Source organism: Excalfactoria chinensis, chromosome Z, assembly GCF_039878825.1.
Source record: "Excalfactoria chinensis isolate bCotChi1 chromosome Z, bCotChi1.hap2, whole genome shotgun sequence".
NCBI lineage: Eukaryota > Metazoa > Chordata > Aves > Galliformes > Phasianidae > Excalfactoria > Excalfactoria chinensis.
Window position 1 is genome coordinate 50204943 of NC_092857.1, and position 26513 is coordinate 50231455.

Sequence of the window (26513 nt, forward strand, 5' to 3'; positions counted from 1 at the left end):
GGGCAAACGGGGGGAGAGACAAGAGAGAAGACAGGGAGGGGAGCGGGCAGGAGAGTGCCCGGCGCGGCCCCGCGGCTGACGGCCGTTGCTCCGCAGGACGCCCGCCGGGCGCAGCAGGAAAGCCGCCTGCTGGAGTGCATCCTGGACGGAGCGCGGGGCTGCAGGGAGCTGTGGCTGCTCACCGTGAGCGTTGTGCAGCGGCGCTGCCGAGGATATCGGCCGCCTCAGGTGGGTGCTGCGGGACGGGGGGGTGCGGGGGGGGGGAAGGGCAGGGGGTAGGAGGGACAGCAGGTGCTGACGGCGCTGTGTGCAGGAGCGGCGGCGGCGCGACGAGGTGCGGTGCGACGAGAAGGTGCAGGAGGTGATGGCGATGTGGAGGAGCTACATGAACCTGGAATAGATGGACGGACGGACGTGTGGTATATATTTTTCCACCGGGCTCATTATTTATTGCCCGCGGACCGAACCCTCCAGCAAATAGCCTTAACTTATTGAGGAGCGCCGCGCTGTGCGGGTGCGCCATTAAAGCGTTCCTCTCGCGCTACGCCGCGACGCACGCCGTCTGCGCTCCGCAGCCGCGGGGGAGCGCTTTGGACGGTGCACGACCCCGCCGGAAGTAGGGCGCGACTTCCGGGTGGCGCACAGTTCGGCGGCCGCGTGCGGCAGCATGGCGGCGGAGAGGGCAGCCTTGTTCGCCGGGTTCCGCGCTCTCGGCCGCTATTCCAGCCACGTCCCGCACGTTCTGCGCTACCACGGCCGGCACCGCGAGTTCTACGTGGCCACCGCGGTCGGGCGCAGCGTCCACACCTACAACGTGAGTCGCACGCGGCCTCCGCGCTGAAGTCGGGGAGATGGCGGGAGGTGGCGGGCGGCGAGGCCGGGCTTGTGGGGCCTTCGCTGCAAATGGAACGCTGCTGTTTGTCGCTGGGGCTGCAGCGATCTGAGGGGCGGTCCGATAGGGAAAGAAGTGAATGCAGTTCAGTCTTGTAACGTGAAAGCATAGGATGTTGATTTCCCCCCCCCCCCCCCCCCCCCCCCCCCTTCAAATAGCGTGTATAAAAATAATAAGCGAGCTGTATCAAGCGACTGTATTTTACAGCAGAGCACAAGCTGCGTAGTGCAGATTTTACCTCTGCCTCTCTGTAAGCTTTTTAGGGTTTGCTTTTGTCAGGCTGCTTTACAGAGCTTGAACCAGTTTAGTAGCAAACATCTCTGGGCACTGATGACGCTCACTGAAGCAAATTCCATGTGAACAGAGTTTAAGACTGTGACAAAATGTGGAATGAGGTAGAACCAGAGATAAGGTGAAGACAGGTTTGTTCAGACACTGCAAGATATCGATGTGTGCTTAGCTCCATGCACACTAGCATAGGGTTTGCTGAATGGCTGTCTTTCAGCAACTATTGTCCCTTGCCTTTTAAACTACTGTCTGCAGGTTTCACTTAGATGCTACGGTAAACTAAGGAAATCTATCATTCTTTCTTTTGAGGGATGCAATTACTAATCTCAACTAGGCAAGATCTGTGAATTCCTGAATTTCAGTAGCAAATTCATCACTAAAAATGCCTTTCTCTCATTACAGGTGAAGAAGCTCGGTATTGTTGCAGTGAGTAAGTATGCACAGATTCTCAGTCTTTTTTTTCTTTTTTCTTTTTTTAACAGCTGCACCAATTCTCATTTTGAAAGGGCAAAATGAATTATTTTTGCCACTATTTCCAGTGAGGAAGTCTCTGAAATACTGGCTGTTAATTTGGAAACAAGATTGCTGTTACAGCTGTGATTTAGTTCTCTTAGACATATACCTTGTGAACCTCTTCTCACTCTGTTTTTTTCAAAACCACCCCTAGGCTTTAAAGAAGTGAGCATCGATTAAAGCTGTTATTTCTACTCTTTATTGTTTTTATGGCTACTTGTAGGAAAATAATTACAGAATCATAACAGATGTCGCTGAAAGCCTTCACAGTATTAAGAATGGGCTGGACTGCTGGGGACAAAGGATATGAAAGCATAGTTTGACATGGAGTTGGCTGTGGGTGACAAGGGATACACTAGATGTCAACATGTTGTTAAGTGCCTTCATCAACAACCTCAGCTTCAGTCTGGGGAAGTGTTGCAGATTGCTGGGACAAGGTCAACCAGCTGAAACCATGCAGTATTCAGCAAGGCAAGCAGAGAATGCTGCACCTGGGATAGAACAACAAGCCAGGAGCTGACTGTCTGCATGGCACCCTGCTGACAAGTTGCTGGGGTTGTGCTGATGCCAGGCTGAGCATGGGTCAACAACACAGTTATTTCAGATAAGATAAACCCTGTACTGAGTTACGGTAGGAAGACAACCAGCAGCTTTGGAAAAGCTTTGTACTTTGTGATGGTGAGACCACACGTAGACTGTGATAGCCAGCTAAGGAGTAAGGCATAAGAAGATACATTGAAGTATCTGCTTTGTTTGGTGAGAAGATAAATGACAAGAAGTAACCTGTTACTGGAAAGGTGCTCACAAATGTGTTAGCTGAACTTGTCTGGGTTGTGGTCGACACTCTAACAAGGGGCAACAGCCAGTTTGTGTGTTTAGGCTGGTGATGAGTCAGTATTGCTGACTGAGGGAGAGCTACTATACAGTCTAGATATTGAGAGTTTCCTAGAAGTTTTCAAGACTCAGACGGCATAGTTAAAGCTGACTTGATTTAATAGGTGTTACAGTCTAGCTTTGAGAGGAACTGAGTGGGATGACATCTGAAACACCTGGCCAGCAGTTAGGTGATTCGTAACATAAAAGCTGTCCTGAAAAATAAAGTTTTCCATGAAGTTCTTACAAGGATCTCATGAAAGACAAATACTTTTCATTAACAACTGAGCCAATAAGTGGCACAATTAACTGTTACATAGCTGGGACCAGATTATAAGTTCAGCAGTGAAGACATAAAGCTATAAACAAACGTATCTTTTGCCTTCAGCATACAAAATAGTAAGAATGTTGCACATTTTGTGAAGTCATTTTTAGTGGGCTATACCTTTTAATAGACAGTCATTTACACCTTCTGAAATGTGATGCTGAAGTACAGAATTGGAGATGTTAAAATATAGAGCTGTGGTTGAGAAAATAAATGATCTGCCTCTCTGATGAGTGATTGTTGTATATTGATGTTGTGTGGTTGGCGCTCTGAACTTTTGCATGTTTGCATGTCTAAAACTGTCTTGGCCTAAGCAGGCTCTGCCTTTGCAGGGTACCTGATCTCTGTAATCTGATTGTATCCCTGCATCATCATAATAAATAGAATCATAGCATAGAATCATAGAATGGTTTGGGTTGGAAGGGACCTGTAAGATCATCTAGTTCCAACCTCCATGCTATAGGCAGGGATACCTTTCCCTAGTGTGTCCAGTGGGCTGTATGGCTCTGACAGTCCATAGAAAGTGTTATCTTCTTGTTGATATATGCAAGCCTTCAGGAAGCTAACGTGTACCTTTACTTGAAGTAATAATTCAGTAATTTATGAAAGAACTGCATTGCAGTTTATCAGTATGATGTTACTTATCCTGTTACCAGATGTGATATTTGTAAGTGCTATCTGAAATGAATGTGTTCTTAAAGAAATACCTATAATAAAACAGTTTTATTGGTGTGTCACCAAACTAAACAAACACATTGTCAGACTTTATCTTTGGTTATGAAGATGTAACCTGTTGAACTTTTCTGTTTGATTTGCAGGCAATGCTTTGCTACAAGACATTACTTGTTTGGCAGCAGACCGAATGTTGATATTTGCTTCGTATGGGGATGTTTTCCATGCTATTGCCAGGAACAAAGAGGTTTTTAAGAGTTTATTATTCATTGGTGGTACAATTAGTTTTCTGCAAACTTGTATTTCCCTAGCGGTTTGTTACCTTCATTTTTAAGAAATTGTTTTATTGCTCCTAATGTAGAAAATTAAGTAAACAACATAAAATGGAAACTAGTAAAAACAGATTTTACAATGGCTGACTTATGTTTTATGTATTAATTATAATAGTTAAGTATATTTCTTAAAATTCTATTCATAGTTTATGTATTAATTTACATTCACTTAAATGAATAAAATAAAAAAAATTAAAGATTATTTAAAATATCTTCTGTGCAAACAGCTTTTAATTCCAAAGGAAAGAATATATATATTCCACTTAAAGTTGTGTGGCCTTTCTATCTATTTTATTTAAGTTTGTTGTTCATGTGTATTTGCCACCTTCGAGTATTGTGTTAACATTATATGCTAACTGAACCTTTTACACTGAAAGCTCTCCTGTTTAATATTTTTAGGTAGTACATACCTATAAAGGTCACAAGGCAAGAATACACCTTCTGCAGCCTTTTGGTGACCACGTTATCTCTGTGGATGTTGCTAATGTTCTTATTGTTTGGGATATACAGTCGGAAGGTGAGAGATAGTTTTTATTGTTGTTACTGCGCTGCAGTTTTAACACTGTTAAACTTTCAGTAATTAAAAAAGGTCAGTGTGCATGTTAGGAAGTAAGTAATTCAAAAAAGAAAAAAAATCTTAAATGCTGTTGTTACTAAAACAGTAATTTGGAGTCATAATCCTAGAATATTTTTTCATTGTTGGATTCTGCACCACATGTAGATTCTCTCCAACATTCAATAAAAGTGAAAAGAAATGCGCTTCACAGAAATAACACATTAATGGTACATTTTTGGTTAAAGACTTTGGGTACAGCCGCTTTGGCATCTTCTCTGAAATCCTATAATTCCTTGATGTTTATCAGTCTGGATGAGAGTTAATTCCCATGAATAATCTTCTGATTGTGTCAGCATCTTCTAATGCCATTGAATTGTGCCTTATGGAATCCTGCTTTAGTGGCATGAAATTTTTATCTTTAGGAAGTGTTATCAGAATGACTGCAAACAGGCTTTAGTGATTTGAAGTTGCTATAACAAATAAAAGATATGCTAATGAATAGAGGTGTTTTGCTCAGGCAGGAGCCTGAATCCTTCAGAAAGATATAAATCACTACAGTTTTGCCAACCTTGTTGTTCTAGGTATGCTTATAAGGAAAAAAAAAATATATGTTCAAGCCAGCAGATGTTATGAAGTAAACATGCTTAGTGTGTCTTGCCTGTGCGTTAGCTAATCCTTTAATGCAAGAAACACCAGTTTTGTGGTTTATGTAAACTTTCTTTTGCCTTTTATTCTTGCCAGTGGGTAAGAAGCTACAAGCTTTGCAGGGTTAGCAACACTACCATAATTTTTTTTTTTTTCTTTTTTTTCCTTTTTTTTTCTTTGCAGAGGAGTATCTTCAAGTGGTTTTTGATAAGGCCACTTTTTCAGTTTCTGCAATTCTGCATCCAAGCACCTATTTGAATAAAATTCTACTTGGGAGTGAACAGGGGGGCTTGCAGCTGTGGAACATAAGATCCAAGTAAGATTCTTACTATCTTAGTTTGTACTTCATGTGCCAAGCAGTTTTGGATACGACTAATATTTTTAAGTGTGGTAGCTTTTGAACATGGAATATTTTACTGAATACTTTGGCGTTAAGTTTTCACTTGGCCTGTCTCCAGGAGCAAAGAATGTTGCTGCTCCTTGCATGCTGGTATCTTTCAAACTACATGTTATGTACTGTCTCTGCAGAATGTCAGGGGTTGTTCAGGAATCTTTTCTATTAAAGTTTGTTTTGCTTTTTTGTTGTTGTTGGTTGTTTTTTTTTTTAATTTCTTGGAATCACATACCTTTCCCATGAAAACAGTTGGAGGACAGTAAGTGCATGTCCAGGCTTCCTGCCTCCCTTTGGTTGGTGCTGCTCCAAGGAGCTGCTGGCAGGTAGCATGGAGATGATTAGCATTTGATCTGTAGACTTAAGAAAGAGATGTGTAGACATGTAGTTTTCTCTGAACATGTCCCACTTGAACACTGTCCAGATGACATTGTATCATGTTTACTATGATCAACTGCTTTCTCACTCGTGGAGCTTAACTTTTGCTGCATATTAATGTAAATACTGCAGATAGGTGTTAACTCGGATTGCATGGTTGAATTTTTTGTTTCTGTACATGCTGTGTACTTTCTTTGAAAATGAAGGTTTGTTTGTTTTTTTTTTTTCCTCATGTTCAGATGTTTTGGAAATGTATGTGCTATGAGAATCAATCAGGAAATAGGAATAATCTAGAAAGTACAGAAAAGTAAATGTTTCTACTCCTGTTACTTTTGTGTCTCTTAATACAAGTCATAACGCGTAGGATGCAATATATCCCAGATGTTAAAAAAAAATAAAAATCTTGCTAAAATGTCTTGGTTTCTCACTTCACTATATTAGAATTTACATAACTGTTACTGCCCTTTTGGCAACTTTGCTGGGTTAAGCAATTTCTGTTTTCCATTGTTTGTTCCCTCCAGAGATTATTTTGTGGATACGTATTGGCACAATTAGATAAAGGCTAAATTTGTTGAACTGAGAGGGAGCTTTGGTAATCTCTAGCAAGAAATTAAAGAGAGAGAAAGATAGATGAGTCTTCTAAGAATGACTGTCTTGGTGGTAGAGGAATAATTTTTTCTGCTTGTTCTTAAATGTTGCTTTAGATAATTTGCACTAAATGCTTTGTAACTATCTTGTCTGTCTTTTCTCTCTTTTCTCTCAAGAATGTAAATAGTAGCAGCAGTTAGGTTGGTATGCATGTGTAGTAAATATGAGTTACTTTGTAGTGGAGTTACTCTGTGAGTAAATGATTTATTTTTTATTTAGAAGTTGACCCAAGGCTCACTTTCTGTGTTGATAGGAATTTGGAGGTGTGTTTAAAGCGGAATAGTACAAGGAACAAGTAACAACAAATGAGTCTTCCTCTTTATTCATGCTCTGTAATGATGTCATCTTTAAAATATTAATGCAGTTATTTTTCCAAATAGAAGTTACTGAAAATTTTATTCTGAAACATAATTATTAGTATTTTTTCTTGTAAGAGGTATTCAAGAGCAAAAAGCTTACATACTTGTTTGTGTAAATGCATGAAAAACACTCATTTTAACTTGGAAAATCCTGAAAAGATAATTGATTGATCATTTTTTGTTTTGTTTATTTTCCAGCAAACTCTTGTACTCATTTCCAGGATGGGGCTTGGGGGTCACAACTCTTGCACAAGTTAGTATTTCTTTAGTCTTGTTTTCTCATGTAACTGTTCAAGATTAGGAAGCAAAATACTGTAGTGTAAAATGGAAACCATATGTGCTCTTTTCAAAGCATGCTAGTAAGGAGCAAAGGAGGTAATAGGATGCGAGATACTGTAGTTTAAAATGGCATCACTTAAAATAATGTGTGTTCTTTTCAAGACATACAAATAATTTTCTACAACTTATTAGATACTGAAGAGAGGTAGACTTGAAGGCTAGTCTTAGCTCTGTTGTGTTTAACATCTTGCATGTTTTTGGCTCATTGCTTCTGTAGACTTTATTCACTGAACTACATAATGAGTTCACAAAAACAAACAAGGCATTCACGGGGCACCAGTGTATTGTGTTATTTCCATAATGCTGGTAGTTTCTTGCTATTTAAATTTTTTTCCCATCAGAAATAATAATAAGTTGTAGAGTTGATTGATTCAGGCAAAGTTTTTTAATTGCTTTATTTTTCCAGATATAATAATGAATTAAAATTTACTAGTGGTATTTAAAGCATTGCTAACACATCTGAGAGTGATCTGTGTTTGTCTTGTGTGAAACTTCTAAATGTGCATGTGTGACTATACATACCAATCTTCCAGAATTACTGAAAACTTGAAATATTTTTCTGAGGAATCAGAACTTCTGAAAATGTAACTGTTCTGTTCACTGAAGAGCAGGTGTGAAATCTTGCGTCTATATCAGAATTAATTGCTTAATCCTAGGTTATGACAATATAGGCAGGGGTTCTCATGCAAAAGATGCCTTTACTCTTTGTTCTGGTACTGTTATGTTTAGGTTGGTGGCAAGCTTTTTCAGTCTTCTTTCAATGTTTCCACAGGCCCCAGCAGTAGATGTTATTGCAGTCGGTCTTGTGTCTGGTCATATCATTATACACAATATTAAGTTTGATGAAACTCTTATGAAATTTCAACAAGACTGGGGCCCCATCACAGCCATATCTTTTCGTACAGGTAGGTCTTTTTAAAATACGTATAACATCACTAGAACGAAATGGAATTTGGGAAAATGTTTTGAACAAACATTTCAGAAACAAAGTGTTAAACTACTTGAAATATTGCGGAACTTAGTGCTACGTGTTTGTTTCCTTGATATTAGACAGGGCAGAAGAAGTAGAACAAAAATTAGAAATACTGTGAAATTATAATTTTACTTAGAATGTTATCATGTTATCAACTTCTGGAATTTATTTTTGCAAGCTATTGAGCCCACAAACTTAATAGGTTAAAAAAGAAAAAAGACTGTCAACTTGAGGTAATACAGTGTCTGTCACATCCTGAAGTGTGAAGGCTTGTAAGTTTGAAGAAGGAACAGGTACAGAATGACTTAGGTGAATTTAAGACCTTTCATGCTTTTAAGGAAAACTATTAGCCTTGCCTACTAAACTTGAATAATTAGGTTCTATCTGATATGAAAAAAATCCTGCTTCTATTACAAGTGACCTTCTTTTATTTTCTGTTTGATATATTCTAATATTTCAGTTAAAATATGTTTTTTGAGCTAGAGTGAGAATGACTGGTTTCTTGTGATCATAGCCTTGTCTTGCATCAGTTTTAACATGTGAGAAGTAGGTTGGGACCTGATGACATGAAAATTGAAAATAAAAAAAAAAAAAATTGTTTTTTTTCTGAGCAGATGGACACCCAGTAATGGCAGCTGGTAGCCCAGTTGGACACATAGCTTTGTGGGATCTAGAAGAGAAGAAACTGATGAGTCAAATGCGAAATGCTCATTCCACAGCAGTAGCTGGTATGTCATTTGTCCCTGGAGAGCCACTTCTTATCACTAATGGCGCTGATAATGCTATAAGGGTAAGTTATAGTAATGGCTGCTATCTGATGATGTGTTTTGGCGTTTTTTTGATCCTGCAGTCCTCTAGAGTGTTAACATGTACCCTAGATTGAATTAGTAACTTCCAAGGGATACAAATACAGCAAAACTCGAATGACTGAAGTTGCTGGCCCTCAGCTGGTTTGTTAGTCTAAGGTTTTGCTGCCTGTTTTAATTTTATTAGTATTCTGGATCATTAGCTGTTGCAGATGCTGGATGTTCCTTGTACATTGCTTTCTCTGATCTGGTAGAGTGTCATAATGAACAGTGGGCAGCGATCAGCTGCTGCATTGCAGTCCTTCAGAGTTTTGGTGTCAGACGTGAATCTCAGTGTGTGGAGTTATCTCAGCTTCCAGCTTACCCCCTCCCACTTCCAGGAGGTGTAGTTGTTGGCACTGCACTATTTATCACCTTAATTATTTTGCTTTTCTGTGGGGAGGCAGGTGTGGATTTTTGATGGACCTGGTGGTACCGGACGTGTGTTGAGAAGCCGAATGGGACATAGTGCACCACCAACAAAAATCAGATACCATGGGCAAAATGGAGAGCAAATTCTTAGTGCAGGTATGAGTTCTGATTTTCTTTCCTAATAACAGTGTTTTTTGATTCTTCTGACGTTCAAATAAAGTGCTGTTTATTTTACATGTTGTACATTTTCTGTTAGTTTCTCATTATGCCTCATCCATATCTCCCTCATACAGTGTTTAGTTCTGTTTCCCAGTTCTGTATTTGTCTTCTGTCCCTTTATTAAATTGAACTACTCAAAGTTTTGTGAATATTGATGACTGCCTAGAGAAGGGAAATCCCATCTCTGTGCTTGTTTGCTGGGAGATGGAGAGCTGTGCCTTTGCCATTTTTGTGTTGGTTAATTTACTGGCTCACTTAGATGTAGTTCTTAACCAGACACTGAATATCTTGGGTGGAGAAGAAAGGGACAAAGGAAGGAATATTGTTATTGGTGAGAGTAGCGTAAGGTAATGGGAGAACTTTGGAGGTACTATGGAAGTATTTGAAGAACAGAACAGTTTTTGTAAGGTGGTAATGACAGAAAATGTGCAACAGTTAAATGTTGTGGGGGACAGAATAGGGATAATGAAGCAGTTGAAAACAGAGTAGAATGTAAAAAAACTTCTGCCTGTATAATACAAAGTATTAGGATGTAGACCATAGAAAACTGGATTCTCAAATAAGAATGTTTATTAAATTACTTGGGATTTCTGGGAACTTCTGCTTTTCTCATTCAGGTAGCTTATGAGTAAATAAGTTGATTTTTGTAATTTAATGCTTTTTGCTAATATTTCGTCAGGTCAGGATGGAACACTGCAGTCTTTTTCAACAGTGCATGAAAGATTCAATAAAAGTTTAGGACGTGGTAAGTATTTCAGTGAAAGTACAAAATATTGTTGAAAAAGTTTGAGAAGTATTTATGTAAACAGGTGTGTTTTCACTTTTGACTGTTGTATGAAAACCATTCATTTCAAACTCAGCCCTTTCTGATAAAGTATATTCTCAGAAGTGTTTGGTTGATGAAAAGTAATTTATGTAACCTAATAGTGTGTATTATTTCACTATGGGAAATGTTGGTATGATTTTTGAATTAAACATACATAAATCGGTAGGTTATATTTATCATGCATAATTTTAACTCCTTTTCTCTCATTCATTTTTTGGGTGGTAGGTTAAATTAATACAGTTAGTTTGGATTTATTGTCTTCATTTTATTTGATTCAGTGTAGAGCTTTGTTTAAAAGAAAACAAAACGTCTCTGCATGCTGTGGTGCTTAAGGGACATTTTCACTTTTCTCATAGAGTGAGAATCCAACTAAGATAATTCTAAATTTCTGTATATGGAATAATGTGTATTTAAATAGGCATGATTAATTTTTATTTATATCCTCTGGGCATGAATTTGGAATTCCTGAGTGTTGCTGTTCAAATGGGTGAATGTTTGTATTGCTTTATATAGTCCTGTTAACACCATGCATTTAGTTGTGATGGTGGATCTCTGCCTTGGAATGTCAGCACAAGATTCTGGAACAAATTGTTTGAGTACTGCATCTGTGAATATACTAGGGGAATGATTAGCTCAGTATTGTATGAAATTTGACAGTCACTGTTACAATCTTCGGACCCTAGTGATCACCAGTGCTTGTGGAAAGCCAAAATTTTCATAGTTTAATAGGAATTTTACATATAGTAAATAAACTACTTTAAAGCAGTATTCTAAGGTCTAGCCATGAAACTGAGACACTAACTTAATTTTTCCAGGATCAATTAACAAAAAGAAATCAAAAAAGAAGGGTCTTCAGCATGATACAATGGCACTTCCACCAATTACAGCCTTTGCTTCAGGTAAGTAGTCTGAGATATGCATCAGTTCATCAGGTCTTTAATCTTTTAATCCTCAAGACACAAAACGTATCGAAAGCTTGTGCTGTATCAAGTTGAAATCTTTGAGACTGTGGCTCTTCATGAGCCACAAAATACAATTCAAAATTACATATTATAGTCCTCTTACATTTTAAAATAGTAATATATTTTAAATGTCTCCAATTTAACCAGCTGTTGCTTGAAAATTTCCAACATGGGAGCCAAAATCTACGGCATCCGTGTTACTCTCTACTGGTGAACAAGCACTTAGGGAAATGAAGATCTTTGTCAGCTAAGTAAAGCCTATTTGTAACAGCTAGTTTATGATCCCCCCAGTTTCTTTATTTGAGTCACTGTTCAAAGGCAAATTTCAGTTACTCGGTTCATTTGAACTGTAGCATGTCTTTCATTCAGAAGCAAAATCACAGTTACCTATGCCTTACCAAAGAGGTTTCTCTTTAAATGAAGCACGTCCTCTTTGTATTTCTGTCTTAAAGACAGCTGTTTTGTCTTACAGCTGTGGTTCAGTATTTCCTGCATTGAAAGATTTGCACTTATGATACAGTGTAGCCCTTTTACTAAACATAGTATTTATATTTTGCAGAATTCAGTGATACTTGCTTGTTGGAAAGTTACATCTATAAATTCTGCTTTTTTTTTTTTTTTTTTAATGAATGTTAGCTCTTCTGCTTGATTAAGGAAGAGCTACGCTAGATATGTCTACAGACATCAATCATTGATTTTAAGTACATTTTAGTTAGGCTTGCTCCTTTCTTGCTATATTGTCTGTGCTCGTGCATACCAGTTTTTCTGGTTGCTTTATTTTTTAGAGGTTTAGAACTACCAGTTTCAAGATCTGAACGTTTTTTCGTGTTTTCTTCAATTAATTCCAGAAGAAGGTGCAAACTTGCTCATTATTTAGAACCCTGCATGACTGATCATATTTAGATTTAAAATCATGTTACTAAGCTTTAGAGGAAAGGTTTTCCTGCAAAAGCAGAAAAAAATCTTCCACTGTGTAACACAGAACTCTTAAAATCTGCTCTGGGTGGTTTAACTAGTGGCTCTTGCTGCTTCAGAGGCTAAAGAAAATAGTAGGGTACTCACTGAAATGTGTACAGCTTGAACAGCTGAATTAAACCATTTAAGTTTAAATAGGCTTTTCAAACCACATTGACTCAAATACAAAAAAGACTTGAAATGTGGCATATGGAAAAAAAAAAAAGTTTGTGGTTCTGTTAGCCTTTCAGCTACAATGGTAAGTGAACAATTTTGCTGTGGTTTTTGTTGTTGTTGTTGATTTTTGTGTGTGATTTTTTTTTTCTCCCTGAATAACTCTTTGGATGTCCAGCAAGAAAACTGAATGTGTACTGTTTTGTCGAAGGGTATTTTAAAATACCGTGTTGTATGGTATCAGAAAAAGGTTATTTGACTTTAGAATGATTGTTTCTAAAATGAATGTGTACTGTGTTGCAGAGATAGCTCATCAGAATGACTGGGATGGCATTGTTGCGTGTCATCAGGGGTATATAACCTGTACAACCTGGAACTATCAGAAAACTTCTATGGGAGCTCATAAACTGAGGCCAGAAGAATTTAGCAAAAACAAGCCTATTGATATATATGCAACAGTAAGTTTATTAGTTAATTTAGGATTCTGCCAGCATTACAGTGCTACAGAGAAGCAGTATTTATAATGAAAAAGCACTTATCTAGAGGTGTTTTAGTTACTTTTCAGAGTTGTCTATGATGGCTGCTTTAGTATGTCTAACTGTTTTGTAATATTAAGAGAAATGCTGTACACGCATTTTTTTTCCTAACACATACAGGTTAATTGCATATTTTATCTTTGAATTCAGACAGATTGATGTTTACCTTTAATTCCTTGAACTGACTTAGATTCAACTGTACATCAGTGATGATATTCTTGTGTGTCAGACTTGAAGGGAAATTGCTGAAAACATGTTTTTTGTTTTTTTCCTGGCAATATGGAGAAAATGTATTTTCAAGTTGCAGACAGGATATTCACTTTAAAATGCTTTGGAACTTGAACTGACCACAATGGAAGTCAGTCAGTAAAATTCATGTAAATGTTTGCTTAGGATTTATGAGTTTGCAATACAAGTGATTACTGTAGCACCTACAGTTCATTTACTTTGCACCCGCATTACTTATTTATCTTATGTTTTGTTTTTGTGACCTTATGCTTAGCAGTTAAGTGGTAGATGAGCTCAAATGTAAATAATTACTTTATCTTAAAAATTTGATCTCTAATAAAAGAGATTAGATTGTTTTTTCTCTGTTTCTTACAACTTAAACTCAATTCATGCTCTTTTGGGGTACCATTGTCAAGGCTTATGTTGAAGCAGTGGCAGCAGCTATGCTTTGTCTTTATGATAGTTACTGAATTGCACTGTTTATATAGGTTACTCATTTAGGCTGCAGCTGGGATGTTATTACATATGACTTCTGCAAAAACAGGTGTCACTAAGTCATTATGTCATTATCTTTGCTAAGCATGCACCATCTCATTTATTACTTGTTGCCAATTTGCTTATTTTAAGATCTCTTCTGTCTACTTTTTCAAGTGGTTTATTCCATACAGTTTTCTTTGAAGTCAAATAAAGGCGTACTGACATTCCTAATACATTTTGTTAACATTCCTAACAATTTTCCTCATCAGGCAGTTTTAAGAATTATTTTCATAGGCATTTTTATTCCCTTTGAAAGGCTGTTGATATTACCACATGTGGGAACTTTGCTGTAATTGGGATGTCAACAGGACAAGTAGATGTGTACAACATGCAGTCTGGCATTCACAGAGGACGCTATGGCAGAGAAAGAGGTATGAACTTCTTAAAATAAACTCTTAACAGAGTAGCAACAACTTCGAGTTCTGTTTAAGTAGTGTAGCACACCTTCTGAGCTGAATTTGGGAATCTGTTCTATTTCTGTGGGTAACCTATGCTGTTCTGCTTTGTACTATAATCAGAAGTAACTTGAGTCCACCTATTTCAGAGCATGATCCTTGCTGTTTTTTATGTATGTGGCTGTTTGGTTTTCACCTACACAAAATGTAGTTACCGAAATGTTTAGCACTAACATCAGACCCTGGGGTCGTAGGTCTCCTTGAAATACATCTCCAGTATTTGGCTTCTTATACATTTCACAAAACATTTAATGTTTCCTGCTTAAAAATGAAAAAATATTTTACACAGGAAATGTAAATCCTAAGGAATTCCAGTTCTTTGCATGTGCTGGTGTTTCAATAGCCAGCTGCAAACTTAGGGTTTTGTGGATGATGGTATTCAAACATCTCCTTTTAATGTTGCTTATGTAGATATTCTGTGTCATGTAGGTTTGCTGCTTATTTGTTAATCTGAAATGTGTACTAGGGCCTTCATAGTCTGATGTTTTTGTTTTGTTTGTAGAAACAAAGAGGGAATCTCAGTCCTCAAAGCTTGCTGTTTTTTTTTTTTTTAAAGCTGTCTAATTCAAGAGACCTGAAGATGTCTCTTATAGTAGCATATGAAAAGGTAAACCCTAGACAGAGATTAAGAGAGAAGATTTCTGAGGAGTTATGCATTATCTTTGCTCTGCAGTGTAAAGTTCCTTGTGGAGCAAAAAACAAAAAGCATATCTTTTGCAAGATCCGAAGCTGTAAATTCTGCGTAGGGTAGGAGTAATGGTCTCCATAAATGATAGGAAAAAGATCTTCAAACTTAACATTAAAAAAAGCTTCTCAACCGAAAGCAGAAATTAATCCTCAGGTTCAACTATGTGCACCTTTTCTTCTGTGATTTGAATTATTTTATGTTCTGCCTGGATGTTAACTTGAAATTGATTAAATTTTGCATATTTGGTTTCTGTACTGATTTTTAAAAAATAAGGAAATTCAGCTGGTCTTGTCAAGTCACTTTAGACTTTTTAGTCACATGTTTACAGCTCATTTAGTGTAGCTAGTCTAGGCAAAGTCATGCAGAACAGAGGTTGGCATTACGCTGATTTCTAAATTGTGTTTAAATTCTGAGATAAAACTCTTTTCTCTTGATTTCCAGCACATGAGGGGTCTATAAGAGGGGTAGCGGTGGATGGATTAAACCAGTTGACAATCACAGCTGGAAGTGATGGATTAATTAAATTTTGGAAATTCAAAGCTAAAGATCTAGTTCACTCCACTGATCTTTCTTCTTCTCCAAGTGGAATTCTGCTTCACAGAGATAGGTGAGAAAATGAAGCTGTTTTGTATGTGTACTGTTTGCTCTAGGTATGAAATTCCAGGTGACAAGTATTCTAATGAGGTTTCCATTTTTGGTGCAACAAAACTCACAGACAACAGACTCCAGGTTGTACAAGTTATATTGCTAGACTGAAGAAGTATGTTATGTTTTTCTTCATATTAATTTGGGATGAAAATATCCTGAAGTGGGGTTAGTAAGTTGTTCTCATTTATATCTTGAGTATTCGCTGACATATATGTTATTTGTTATTGACAGTGGCATTCTGGGAATTGCCTTTGATGACTTCAGTATTAGTGTTTTGGATATAGAAACCCGGAAGATTGTCAGGAAGTTCTCAGGACACCAAGGACGTATTAATGACATGGTAATTTTTAACTCATTTTCTGCAGTAAGTTACGTATACATATACCTTATTTGTTCTAAAGGCAGAGGATTTTCTTTGCAAATATTTGGTCACTGAGTATTATGTTCAACAGTGAGTGGTAAAATTGTAGTATAGCAGTTTTGGCAGTGTTCATTTTCATGTTAAAATGTGTCCTGTTCAAATGGCCGTGTGTTTTTAGGGTACCTTGACACTTAATTATAACTTTACAAGAAGCTAATTTAGGACTTAACAAAATGAAGCATTAACAGTAGCGAAAGTCAAGTTGAGGTGTAGAATTCAGCTTGTCTTGAAGTATGCATATACAGAAGATGAACCAGGTAAATACATGGTGTAAACAGATCTGAGATTATGCAACACATCGATACATCCTTGTTTTATGATTTATGTAGTTGTGTTTTGCAGCATTCATTAAGATACTTTGTTGTTAGTATCTGATTTGATTCTTCATGCTAGGAAACGAGTATTTGATTTATTCATTTTCATGCTTCATCGTTTACATAAAAGTGAGGTCCAAAATACTTTCACTTGAAGCCATTTGGAACATGTCAGTATATCTAAACCCATTGTGAAATAGTTTCTACTTTTGTCCTTTTCCCTCTTTAATAAGATGTCAGTTTTGTTTTATGGCCAGATCATTTCATCATGATCTCTGGAAGTCATCTAGAACAGAGCTATGGCATTAAATTGCATCTTTTGTTTTAGACTTTCAGTCCTGATGGTCGTTGGTTAATAACTTCATCAATGGACTGTACTATTAAGACTTGGGACCTTCCATCTGGATGGTGAGTCAGTTGAAAAAGCTATAGGAACACATGGTGTGAACTCCTTCCTGTCTCCTGTGCTCCAAAAGAAAAACAACTTGTGGCTTGATTATCAGTCACCAAAATATACTATATGATATTCAAGTATTCCATTATGCTGAAGTATTAATCCAGTATGTTTTTTGAACAGAAGCCTGTTCTTAATTAAATTCATTTTAGAATCATGGAAGTTTTACTTCAGAACTTCAAGAAATTCTGGTCAAGCAGAGATCTAGATAGGACATGACATTCCCTGTTGTTTTTTTGTTTGGTTGCTTGGTTGTTTTTTTGGTTTTTGTTTTTTTAATTCTAGAATAAAAACATGTTATCCTTTAACTGTAGGCTGAGGGTTTTATTGAAAAGGAGCAACAGCTCTTAATAAAAATCTTGAACTCAACCAGGGCATGATTGCTGCAGCCCAGCCTACCTCCAGTCTTAATCAGCTCATCTGCATTGGTGAGCACCAGTTTCAGTGTTTTGATGCCTGGACCAGGAAGTTGTCCTCAGTGGTCTCCAGGAGTCTCCTGGATTGTTTGCAGACTTCCAGTTGCTTTCCTAGCAGATATCCAGGTTGTTGACGTACCCCATCAGGATAAGAGCCTGCAAGGATGATGCTTCTTGTATATGAGGCCAGAAGGCCTTGTCATAGGCTCCCTTGGATCTGGTGGCCTGTAGTAGACTGTGAAAACTAGTTGTTCTAAATTTTTACCAGCAAGCTTTCAACCTGTTTGTGGCTGTTTCTCTGAGGCAGTTCTTTGCCATTGGTCAGACACTGGGGGCAGCTCACCTGCCTGTGTCTTCTAAAAGCTTGTAGCCTTCAATTGCAGTATTTCAGTTTTGAGACTGATCTCACCGTGTCTCCATGACAGCAATTAGGTCATAGTTATCTAATTGCACTACAGTTTCCAGCTCCTCCTTGTGTTTGTTTTCCGTGTGTGTGCATTGGTGTAGTGGCACTTTAGTTGGAGTATTGGCTGTGTTGTCTTCTTGGAGGAGCCCTCTGTAATTCCTTTGGAACAATTTTGAGTTTTTTCTCTGCTGTTTCCTAAAGTGAGTGTTCCCTGGCTCTTCTGTTGGTCAGAAGTGCATCCCCTTCCCATGTGGAATCTGGTTCTGCTGATGAGTCCATCCAGTCTGCTGCCCAGGACACTCTTGCCCCACCTGGCTGGTTGCATCTGACCTGACATCAGCATGCCCAGTCTCTCAAAGGTGCAGCTGAGATCATAAAGCCCAAAGCGCTGAGCATGGGATCATCCATGCGGCCACTCACTCAGTCCATTCACCTCCTTTTTCTTGGGTCCGAGTGTCTGTCAGTGAACACATTTGAGTAATTCCTGTAGTTTGTAGTAACTGAAAATTGCATCTTGGAAAGTGACAAACCTTGCATGGAGCCTGGATTTGCATGGAAGCCTGCTAGGATGTGTGTCATCCAGTAGTTGCAGCAATGGTTAGAACTCAAAAGCAACTGGTTGCAATAGTCACATGCTTCTGAATGTTGCAACTTCTTTCTTATGTGTTTGGTTTTTTTTTGTTTGTTTGTTTTGTTTGTTTGTTTTGTTTGTTTGTTTTGTTTGTTTGTTTTGTTTGTTTGTTTTGTTTGTTTGTTTTGTTTGTTTGTTTTGTTTGTTTTGTTTGTTTGTTTTGTTTGTTTGTTTTGTTTGTTTGTTTGTTTTCATTTTTTTTCAATAGTAAAATGAATGGTCAGGGAATTATCACACTGGAATTATGTCAAGAGAAAAGTGTTGCAAATACTGCAGAAAGTTGTTCATTTTTTACTTTAGGGGCATTAGGCCCTCATGTTAACCAAGTGCATGTGAAGTATCTGTAAAGAATGGGAGAATTAAGAACTTATGGGGGAGAAATAAAATATGAGTTCATAGTAGTGCTGTTTGAAAGTATGAAATCTGTCCACACCGAAAGTGCATTAGCCTGAGGAACTGAATGTGGACAGACAGTTCATCCAACTTTCCTCAGAGTGTCTTAGGAGGCAGAATAAATGTTCCAGCTGTAGCTGGTAACAGAAACTTTTATGGAGGTTAGTGCTTTGTTGCCCAGTGCCACTCATTCACTAAGTTTATATGATGTATTTGAATACTTCTTATGTGCTCGTTTGCATATATGCTTACAGTGTCCTGCTTGCTTTCAATGCTATTGGTGCTATAATTTAGATACGTATAGAACAAGAAGTTCACTTTGCTGAAGATCTCTCTTTTCTCTCTTTTAGCCTCATAGATTGCTTTCTGCTAGACTCTGCAGCAGTGAGTCTTACTATGTCTCCTACTGGAGATTTTCTAGCTTCAGCACATGTGGATGATCTTGGAATTTATTTGTGGTATGTAATATTTATTTCTGTAAACAACTTCAGGTGGGGCTATACGTTTTCAGTTGCTTGTGTGGCAGTTGTATGTTTGGCTTGCAAAGTATCATCTCAAGAGCTTTGTCATCTTTTCTTCTGAAAGATTCGGGTATTCTCTTTTACTGTGAGCTGTAAATCTTTAAATCTCTTGTTAAGATACCTACTCTGATAATTGAATGGTCTTTTTTTTTTTTTTTTTTTTTTTTCCTGTTGGAAAGAATCTTAAAGATGGTTCAGTTCCAACTCCTGTCATGGTCAAGGATGCCACCCAATAGATAAGGCTGCTCAGGACCTTATCTGGCCTGGCTTTGAACACCTTCATGGACTGAGAGTTGCACCAGCTTTCTGATAATCTTTGTGGCACTCTTCTGAACCCTCTCCTGCAGCTTTGCATCCTTCTTTTGCTGTGGGCTCCAGGCCTGGATGCAGTACTCCACATGGGGTTACCTGAGGGGTGTTCCCTTGTTAGACCTTTCTGTGATTAAGTAAGAAAGGTTTGTTAGGAGTAATTATAGAAGTTTTCTTATCTACCTTAGGCTTATATTGGCAAAAAAGTCATTTACGTTAATTGCTCATGTGCGGGTTCCAAACTTCAAGAAAATTTGTTCTGAATGCCATGCTGTAATTATTTGAAAGTAGGATGAATCATTTATATTTGCATAATACTTTGTACCTACTAAGTGCAAGCAAGATTTTTAGGTAGTTTTGCCATTGGAAATGAATGCAGAAATTAGCACTAATTAAAGTAAAATAACTCATATTGCTATATGAAGTCTTTGGCCACAATACTTTAGCATATCTTTTCTATTTCAGACTTTCTGACAATATATGCCACTACATTTCATTTCACATTCATGTGTTTATCTTTAATAGAACCCAGTGTGTAGTTACAGCACAGTAGTGTTAGGCTGCAATGAAATTCTTTCTGAATTAATTGTTCCCATTTACATGAAAATTGGTTTTAAAATGTCTATTTTATTTTTTAGGTCAAATCGTTCTTTATATTCACTTGTCTCTTTACGGCCCCTTCCAGCAGACTATGAACCTTCTGTGATTACACTCCCTGGCACTTGTCCTCTGCAAGGTAACCTTCAGACAAATATTATTTTCTATCTGATACTAAATCTCAGATAGAAGACACTTTTTATTTCCTTGGTGAAAAGTTTGTGTCTTATTATTCTCTTTCTGAGTTTCTGTTTATTCCACCATTTCTAGCAGACTTTGTCATGCTCTGATGTTTGCTGAAATGTCCATGTTTCTGCATTTGGGCACACAGATCTATGTTCTGATTACCTTCACTAGTTCAAGTAGATTTTATGGGTAATACGAATGCTTATGCTATTTGATTGCTTTCTTTAAGCCCAGATTGCCTTAAGTACCTTCCATTATGACCTCTATTAGAGGTGCTTGAAATTAGTATTTCTGTTTAGCATTGGGGACAGGATCTCTTTTTGTTCCTTTCCCATCCAGCTTTTGTGCCATGATACTTTCAGTGCTGTGTATTGTCACCTGGGCAAGAAGACTGGCTTTAGCTCACCTTCCACATTCCTGTATTGAATTCCCAGTGGAGGAATAGCCTAAATTGCATTATAGATATGTTTAATACCAACAGTTATGCATCTGAAGGCCTCTAGGTGGAGATCTCGTATGACAAATTTTGGCAGTTCTTGTAAGGTGAAGTGCATACATTTTGATCTCCAGCTGGAGGGGAGACACACTTTACTGTTAACTACTTAGAAGAATAAGTAACCTGCTCCGTTGATCGCTTAATTGGGCACATTTTCTTTCCAGATACCTCCAATAGGTGTACATGTTTTAATCCTGTAAATTGATTTTGGCAGAATGCTTGAATTTACATTGGTTGAAGATAAGAAGTAAGGCTTCTGTTTAGATGCTCAAACCTTTATAATGTTTTGGTGTTGTGATTTTAGGCTTTTCTAGGATGTTCATGGATTCAGCTGTGTAGTATTATGCAAAAAGAAAGCAGAAAGCAAATGCGTTTGCTTTGCAATTGATTACTGAATTGATAAAAGTTTGTTACTGAAGCTCGTCAGATATTTATTATGCTGACAGACGTATATCTGCAACACACTTTTAAAAAAAAAACAACTGCAAAATAATTGTGATTTTAATTATAATAATGAAGAAGTTGTGTATGTTCATAAAATATATTTCTTCTTGAAAGATGTGGATGTTGCAGAAGATGAAGACAAATGTGATGAGATGGTAGAATACGAGTCACCAGAACAACTGGGAGAACAGCTGGTGACTCTATCCCTACTACCTGAATCAAGATGGAAAAATCTCCTCAGTCTTGATATTATCAAGGTAGTATTTTGAGGGACACCGTTGTTACCTACTGTAGTATCTGGGTGGTGTTTCTGAAGAAGCAGGTAAAATAAAGGCTGTATCTTTTGTAAGCAGTCTCTGAGAAGAACTGTTTAGTAACTTTTGCCATAATGATTCATGCAATGTGCGAAAAATAACTATCTGAAGTGAGATATTTCTTTTTTAGTGCATCTTGTGCGTGTTCGTAAATCTGTTCTTAGTGCTTCCAAACCATTGACAGCCATTCCTATAAACAGAAAAAAAAAAAAAAAGGAATAAATAAAAAATACTAGCATACAGCTGGATGGTTTGCCTTTGACCTGTGAGCTGCATTTATCTGTTCACTGGGTTTGATCTCACTTTTTGGTATTGTTCTGGATTTTGCAGTAGTTTCTGGGATTTGAGGAAGAAGTTGTTCTAAACAATTTCTGTTCATATTCAGTTTGTATACGAAAGTAAACTGTTTTTCTGCATATTTACTTTTCAGTTCTAATAGTTTTTGTGATAGTTTCTTGATAATAAAAATTCCCACTCGTTCCCATTGTGATCTTGACTTTATGCAAATATCTTATTAACAGAAAAAAAATAAACCAAGAGAACCACCAAAAGTTCCCAAGTCAGCACCTTTCTTCATCCCAACGGTTCCTGGTCTTATACCCCGATACGCTGCTCCAGAGCAAGAAAATGATACACAGGTAAAAGAAAAAAAAAAGACTGTAAATAATACTCAACTGGTGTGTTTTTACAGTGAAATCTTAAAGCTTTTTAATTCTAACTGAAGTTTTGCTATAGACTTCACCAATTTTAATGTACTTACATTAATACTTTTTTTTATCGTGTCAGGAAGAGACTATAACTGAGATGTAAATATGTTTACATTTTAATGTGTATTTATTCTTACTCTTTCATGTTTTAGTCAAAGGTAGTAAATATTGGAGTACTGGCACAGAAATCTGATTTCTACGTTCATCTCGAAGAAGCTCTGAGCACTAATGAATGTAAGTAAAATTCACTGAAGTGTAGAAACTAGTGATATTTTGGTATGTTTCATTTCAAATGCCAGAATTGCAATGTATGAAGGGGAAGTGCACATAGTACAATAGCAAACGCACAAAGAATGGTCTGATGGGTATAAAGCTGAGGAACACATATCCTGTCTAGACCAAAGACCAAGCTGACTGGCAGCATGGAGCCAAACTGGCTAAGAACTGCTTAGAGAAAGCAGGTAATGTTCTCAAGACTGTTAGACATTCTTGGAGGTTGTGATGGTATCATCCAGAAAATGTGCTCTTTATTTTTTGGAAGGGAATGATCTGATGAGGCATAATCTGGTGGTTTATTGAAACAGGAAAACTGATTTGCTTAGCAAATTCTGTTTGCAAAGGCTACTTCTCTGAACTTTCAGCAACTGGGATTTTTAGATGTTTGGCAGTGTAACTTATCTGGAAATTCAGATGGAGAGCTATTGTAAGCTTGTCTGTGAGGCAGTTCTGAAGAGCTTAAAACATTTTGTGTGCATACTTCATTTTGGCCATCTGTCACAAGAAAGTTGTGGGTTTATTCTGTTTTTAATATGTCATTAGAAAGTATTCTATTAAGGTGTTTTAGAACTGCCCTGAGAAGAGTAAAACATGAATTGAAAATAGGAAAACTAAATTGAGCCTCTTCTGGCTGTCTGCACCAGGGAGCAAGCATATTCCATGATGCACTGCAGTAGTGATGCCCTGGGCTGCCCTCAGGCTTTATCATCTTTGCTGAAATGACAGTGTGCTGCAGGGAGCCTGCGGATCCACTCCCAGTATTCTGCTGGTGTATAACATGGTTCTGTGCTTGGTATTTGTCAAGTGTCTCTTCTAAAGACAAGCAGGCCATGCAAATAAGTAGTGGTACATTAGAAGCCATCCTAATTTGCTGTTGGAATGGAGGCAGCATTTTTCACTGCAGGGCAGGACTGTAGAATATCAATTTAACTGGGCACCTTTTCCATATTGTATGTATACTAATTTTACGGTATATTCCATGCTTGGTTTTTCAATCTCTTACAGCACAAAAATGAGTTAATGCATCCCTTTAGCACTCTTAGTGTCACACCTACACTTTAGCTAATAATCTTCACGGGAATTAAATATTCATTTAATTTAATAAGAAATAAATTAAAGCCACCTAAGAATTACTAGCTAATGCCTGATATCAGTGGTTACAATGGTTGGAGAGTATAAGAAACTGCTTTCCTTAGTAACTTCAGAATCTGAAATATCAGCTGACAGCATCAGAGATTTTGCTACCATTTCTATTATGGAGAAGTTTTCCCTCTCGACCTCAGAAAAGCAGAAGAAATTTACTCAACAAGGAATAATTCCCTTAAATGTGCCAGGTTATGTTTGTCTTTGCTTAATGTCGATAGCAATAAACACTAAAGATTGCTAGAGATGATTGTAGTTGGTATGTCTCTTCTAGGATATATTTGCCAGAATAGTTTGAAATACAATTTTATACCTTCTTTTTGCTGGAAAGAAATAAAAAATGTCGGTCTTAACTAGTTGATCAGAGTAATAGTTTATCTAAAGACACAGAAGTTAAAGGAAATTTATGGAAAGGTATTACTTGTATTTGTCAAGGTGGACCTAGGAAAAAAAAATGCAGTTTCCTTATTGGAGTTGTGTTTTTCTGAGACGTGATGAGTTAAAGGCAGGATGACATTTTGTGGAAAGCAAGAATAGTAAGGAAGCATTAGAAATCTGAGCTGTTGCTTGATGACTGTGTATCAAGTGTTTTGAGTTGCCTTGGATGGATTTCTGAGATTCCTTTCTGCAGATGTTAACGATAATGGATTGCTCTATGTTTTAACACAGATACAGCTCCGCTCAATTTGCTGAAAGACTTGGGGCCATCTAATATTGAGATAGAACTGAGGAGTTTGGCCCCTGAAGGTGGTGGCTCTCTGGAGGTGATGCTGAGCTTTTTGAGAATGATTGGGATGATGCTGAACAAGAAGTACAACTTTGAACTTGCTCAAGCATACCTTGCGCTATTCTTAAAGGTAACGGTGTTCTTTTAAAAGCTGATCTTAGTCTTGAATAAAATGGTCCAGTGAAAGGACACAAAAGCTGTATGAGCTCTCTGCTAGAGCTGTTTATCTTAAATGGTTTCTTTTAGGGATGGTCTTAAGAAATAAAAAAAAAGACTTAACAAACATGGTTTTTTTTATAGGTTTTTACTCTGTTATTTGTTCCACTTCATTTTTTGTAACACAGCTAATTTCTTAGTGGTTGTTTATTTCTAAGATAAGTTTTTCTGTGTTTTGGGTAATTCAGTGCACAATGTTTGGGGAAGTAAAGTAAGTGTTTTATTGCACTTAACCCTTGAAATTGGAAGTCTTGACTTGACTTTGTGTGTCAGTGGTCTGCCTTTCTGTTAACTGTCAAGCTTCACAGAACTGAAAAAATATTCCCAGATATGTGGAAGTTAGAAAGTTACTGTGATAAGATGCAATAGTGTTTACTCAAATGGTTCTGTAGAGAATTGAAAGCTTTCTGATACTGCTGTACCCCTCTAACCTGCTGTATGAAGCTGTGGGAGAGCAATTAATCACAACTTAATGGGAAAGTTGTTAAAACATTCAGGTATGTCGTAGTATCTGTTTAACAGCACATTTCTTATTTCAGGATTATATTTTATGGCTTTGTCTCTTTCTTCCACTGGCATTAAGTGGAATGTATAGGGTTATGTCAACGAGAGCAAATGGTGCAAGCTAATATAACTAAATCTGTGTGGTGAGACAATTCAGAATAACAAATTCCCCCTGTGATAAATGCACAGTGATATATTTTGTTGTAGATTCTAGAGAAGACAGCTCATAGCTTATCAAAACTCATAGATTTATGCTGTAGCTGAGAAAATTGCTATTCCATCCATTAAGTGGTAATAATATAGTGACTATGTATGTGATTGAAATACTACTTTTTCTTTTTTATTTTCTGTGGTTACTATCTATAAAGAAGACACTATATAAGGAAAAAAGAAAACATCCCTCATATCTTCAAGAGTGTGCTGACACAGTTCTTGCTCTGTTCAATACAGATAATTAGAATAATAATCCTGATTGATCTCAGAGCATCTTTTTCATGTTTCTAAACTGAACATGAGTTTAGTTTATGATGCAGTTTTTGGAAAGACGAAAAAGTTACCCTCTGGAGAAGTTGTGTGATTCAGCAGCATTGGTACATCTAGTAAGAAATTTTGCAGCCTTATCCTATCTACTAAATATGTGGGAGGAAAATGGCTGCTGAAAGACTAGCCAGATTTAAAAATAAATAAATAAATAAATAAAGAGGTGGGATTAAATTGAATGAATCAATTGAGGAACTGTCTTCATTCAATTCCAATACCTGATAGTCTGAATTTGGTCTGTGTTAATTTTACTAACTGCTGATTATTTTTATTTTTCAGTTACATCTTAGGATTATTTCATCAGAGCCAAGCCTATTGGAAGAAATATCCAGACTGTCAGCACAACTTGAGGAAACTTGGATTCATTTGCGTTCTCTTTTCAATCAGAGTCTATGTGTGCTAACATATATGAAAAGTGCTTTGCTATAAAATATTTCAGAGTTTTGACTACATAAAAGTTTCCTTAGAAAAACAGTACAACTTTCTGCCAAAGTTTCTGAATTCCAGGATTTACACTAGAAGTTCTGATGCTGTATTTTATATGTCTGTCTAGATCAAAGTGTTTTAGAACATAAAGTAACATGCAAACACTCCCTCAACTCTGACAGCTTGGGCCATACCCCCTGCCCTGGGGAGCCCATTCTGTGCCTATCATCCTCTGGTGAAGAATCTTTTCACAACCCCCACTGACTGTCCCCAGTGAAGTTCCATGCCATTCCCAAAGAAGAAATGATTTGAAATTAAAAAAAAAAAAAATAAATGGGAGTATATTTTCTATATGATAGCCCATAATATTTATTATGCTTAATAAATCAGTACTACTAATGCAAAAAGAGATTGAAACAGAAATAAAAGCCTTGAGTTGGGAGG

General features: G+C 37.3%; 1 protein-coding gene across 1 annotated transcript; it reads left to right on the plus strand.

Annotated features, from left to right (window-relative positions):
* The first annotated feature begins 547 nt into the window (after positions 1 to 547).
* WDR36 (WD repeat domain 36) lies at positions 548 to 26513 on the plus strand. Its single transcript, XM_072359325.1, has 23 exons — positions 548 to 814; positions 1583 to 1610; positions 3710 to 3810; positions 4295 to 4412; positions 5280 to 5412; positions 7071 to 7125; positions 7984 to 8116; positions 8799 to 8974; positions 9437 to 9557; positions 10300 to 10365; positions 11262 to 11345; positions 12840 to 12994; positions 14094 to 14208; positions 15422 to 15587; positions 15860 to 15968; positions 16692 to 16771; positions 19014 to 19121; positions 20132 to 20229; positions 21331 to 21473; positions 22052 to 22168; positions 22390 to 22471; positions 24326 to 24513; positions 25923 to 26513. Exons 1-23 carry the CDS (start codon positions 668 to 670, stop codon positions 26070 to 26072), a joined length of 2673 nt encoding a protein of 890 aa, XP_072215426.1. The 5' UTR covers positions 548 to 667; the 3' UTR covers positions 26073 to 26513.

What these genes read in the sequence shown, in the direction of transcription:
- WDR36 (XM_072359325.1), top strand. Translation starts at nt 668, where the DNA reads ATGGCGGCGGAGAGGGCAGCCTTGTTCGCCGGGTTCCGCGCTCTCGGC. An exon ending in AGCCATATCTTTTCGTACAG is followed by an intron (nt 8,117 to 8,798) that starts GTAGGTCTTTTT and finishes TTTTCTGAGCAG; the next exon opens with ATGGACACCCAGTAATGGCA. An exon ending in TGGCACTTGTCCTCTGCAAG is followed by an intron (nt 20,230 to 21,330) that starts GTAACCTTCAGA and finishes TCTTCTTGAAAG; the next exon opens with ATGTGGATGTTGCAGAAGAT.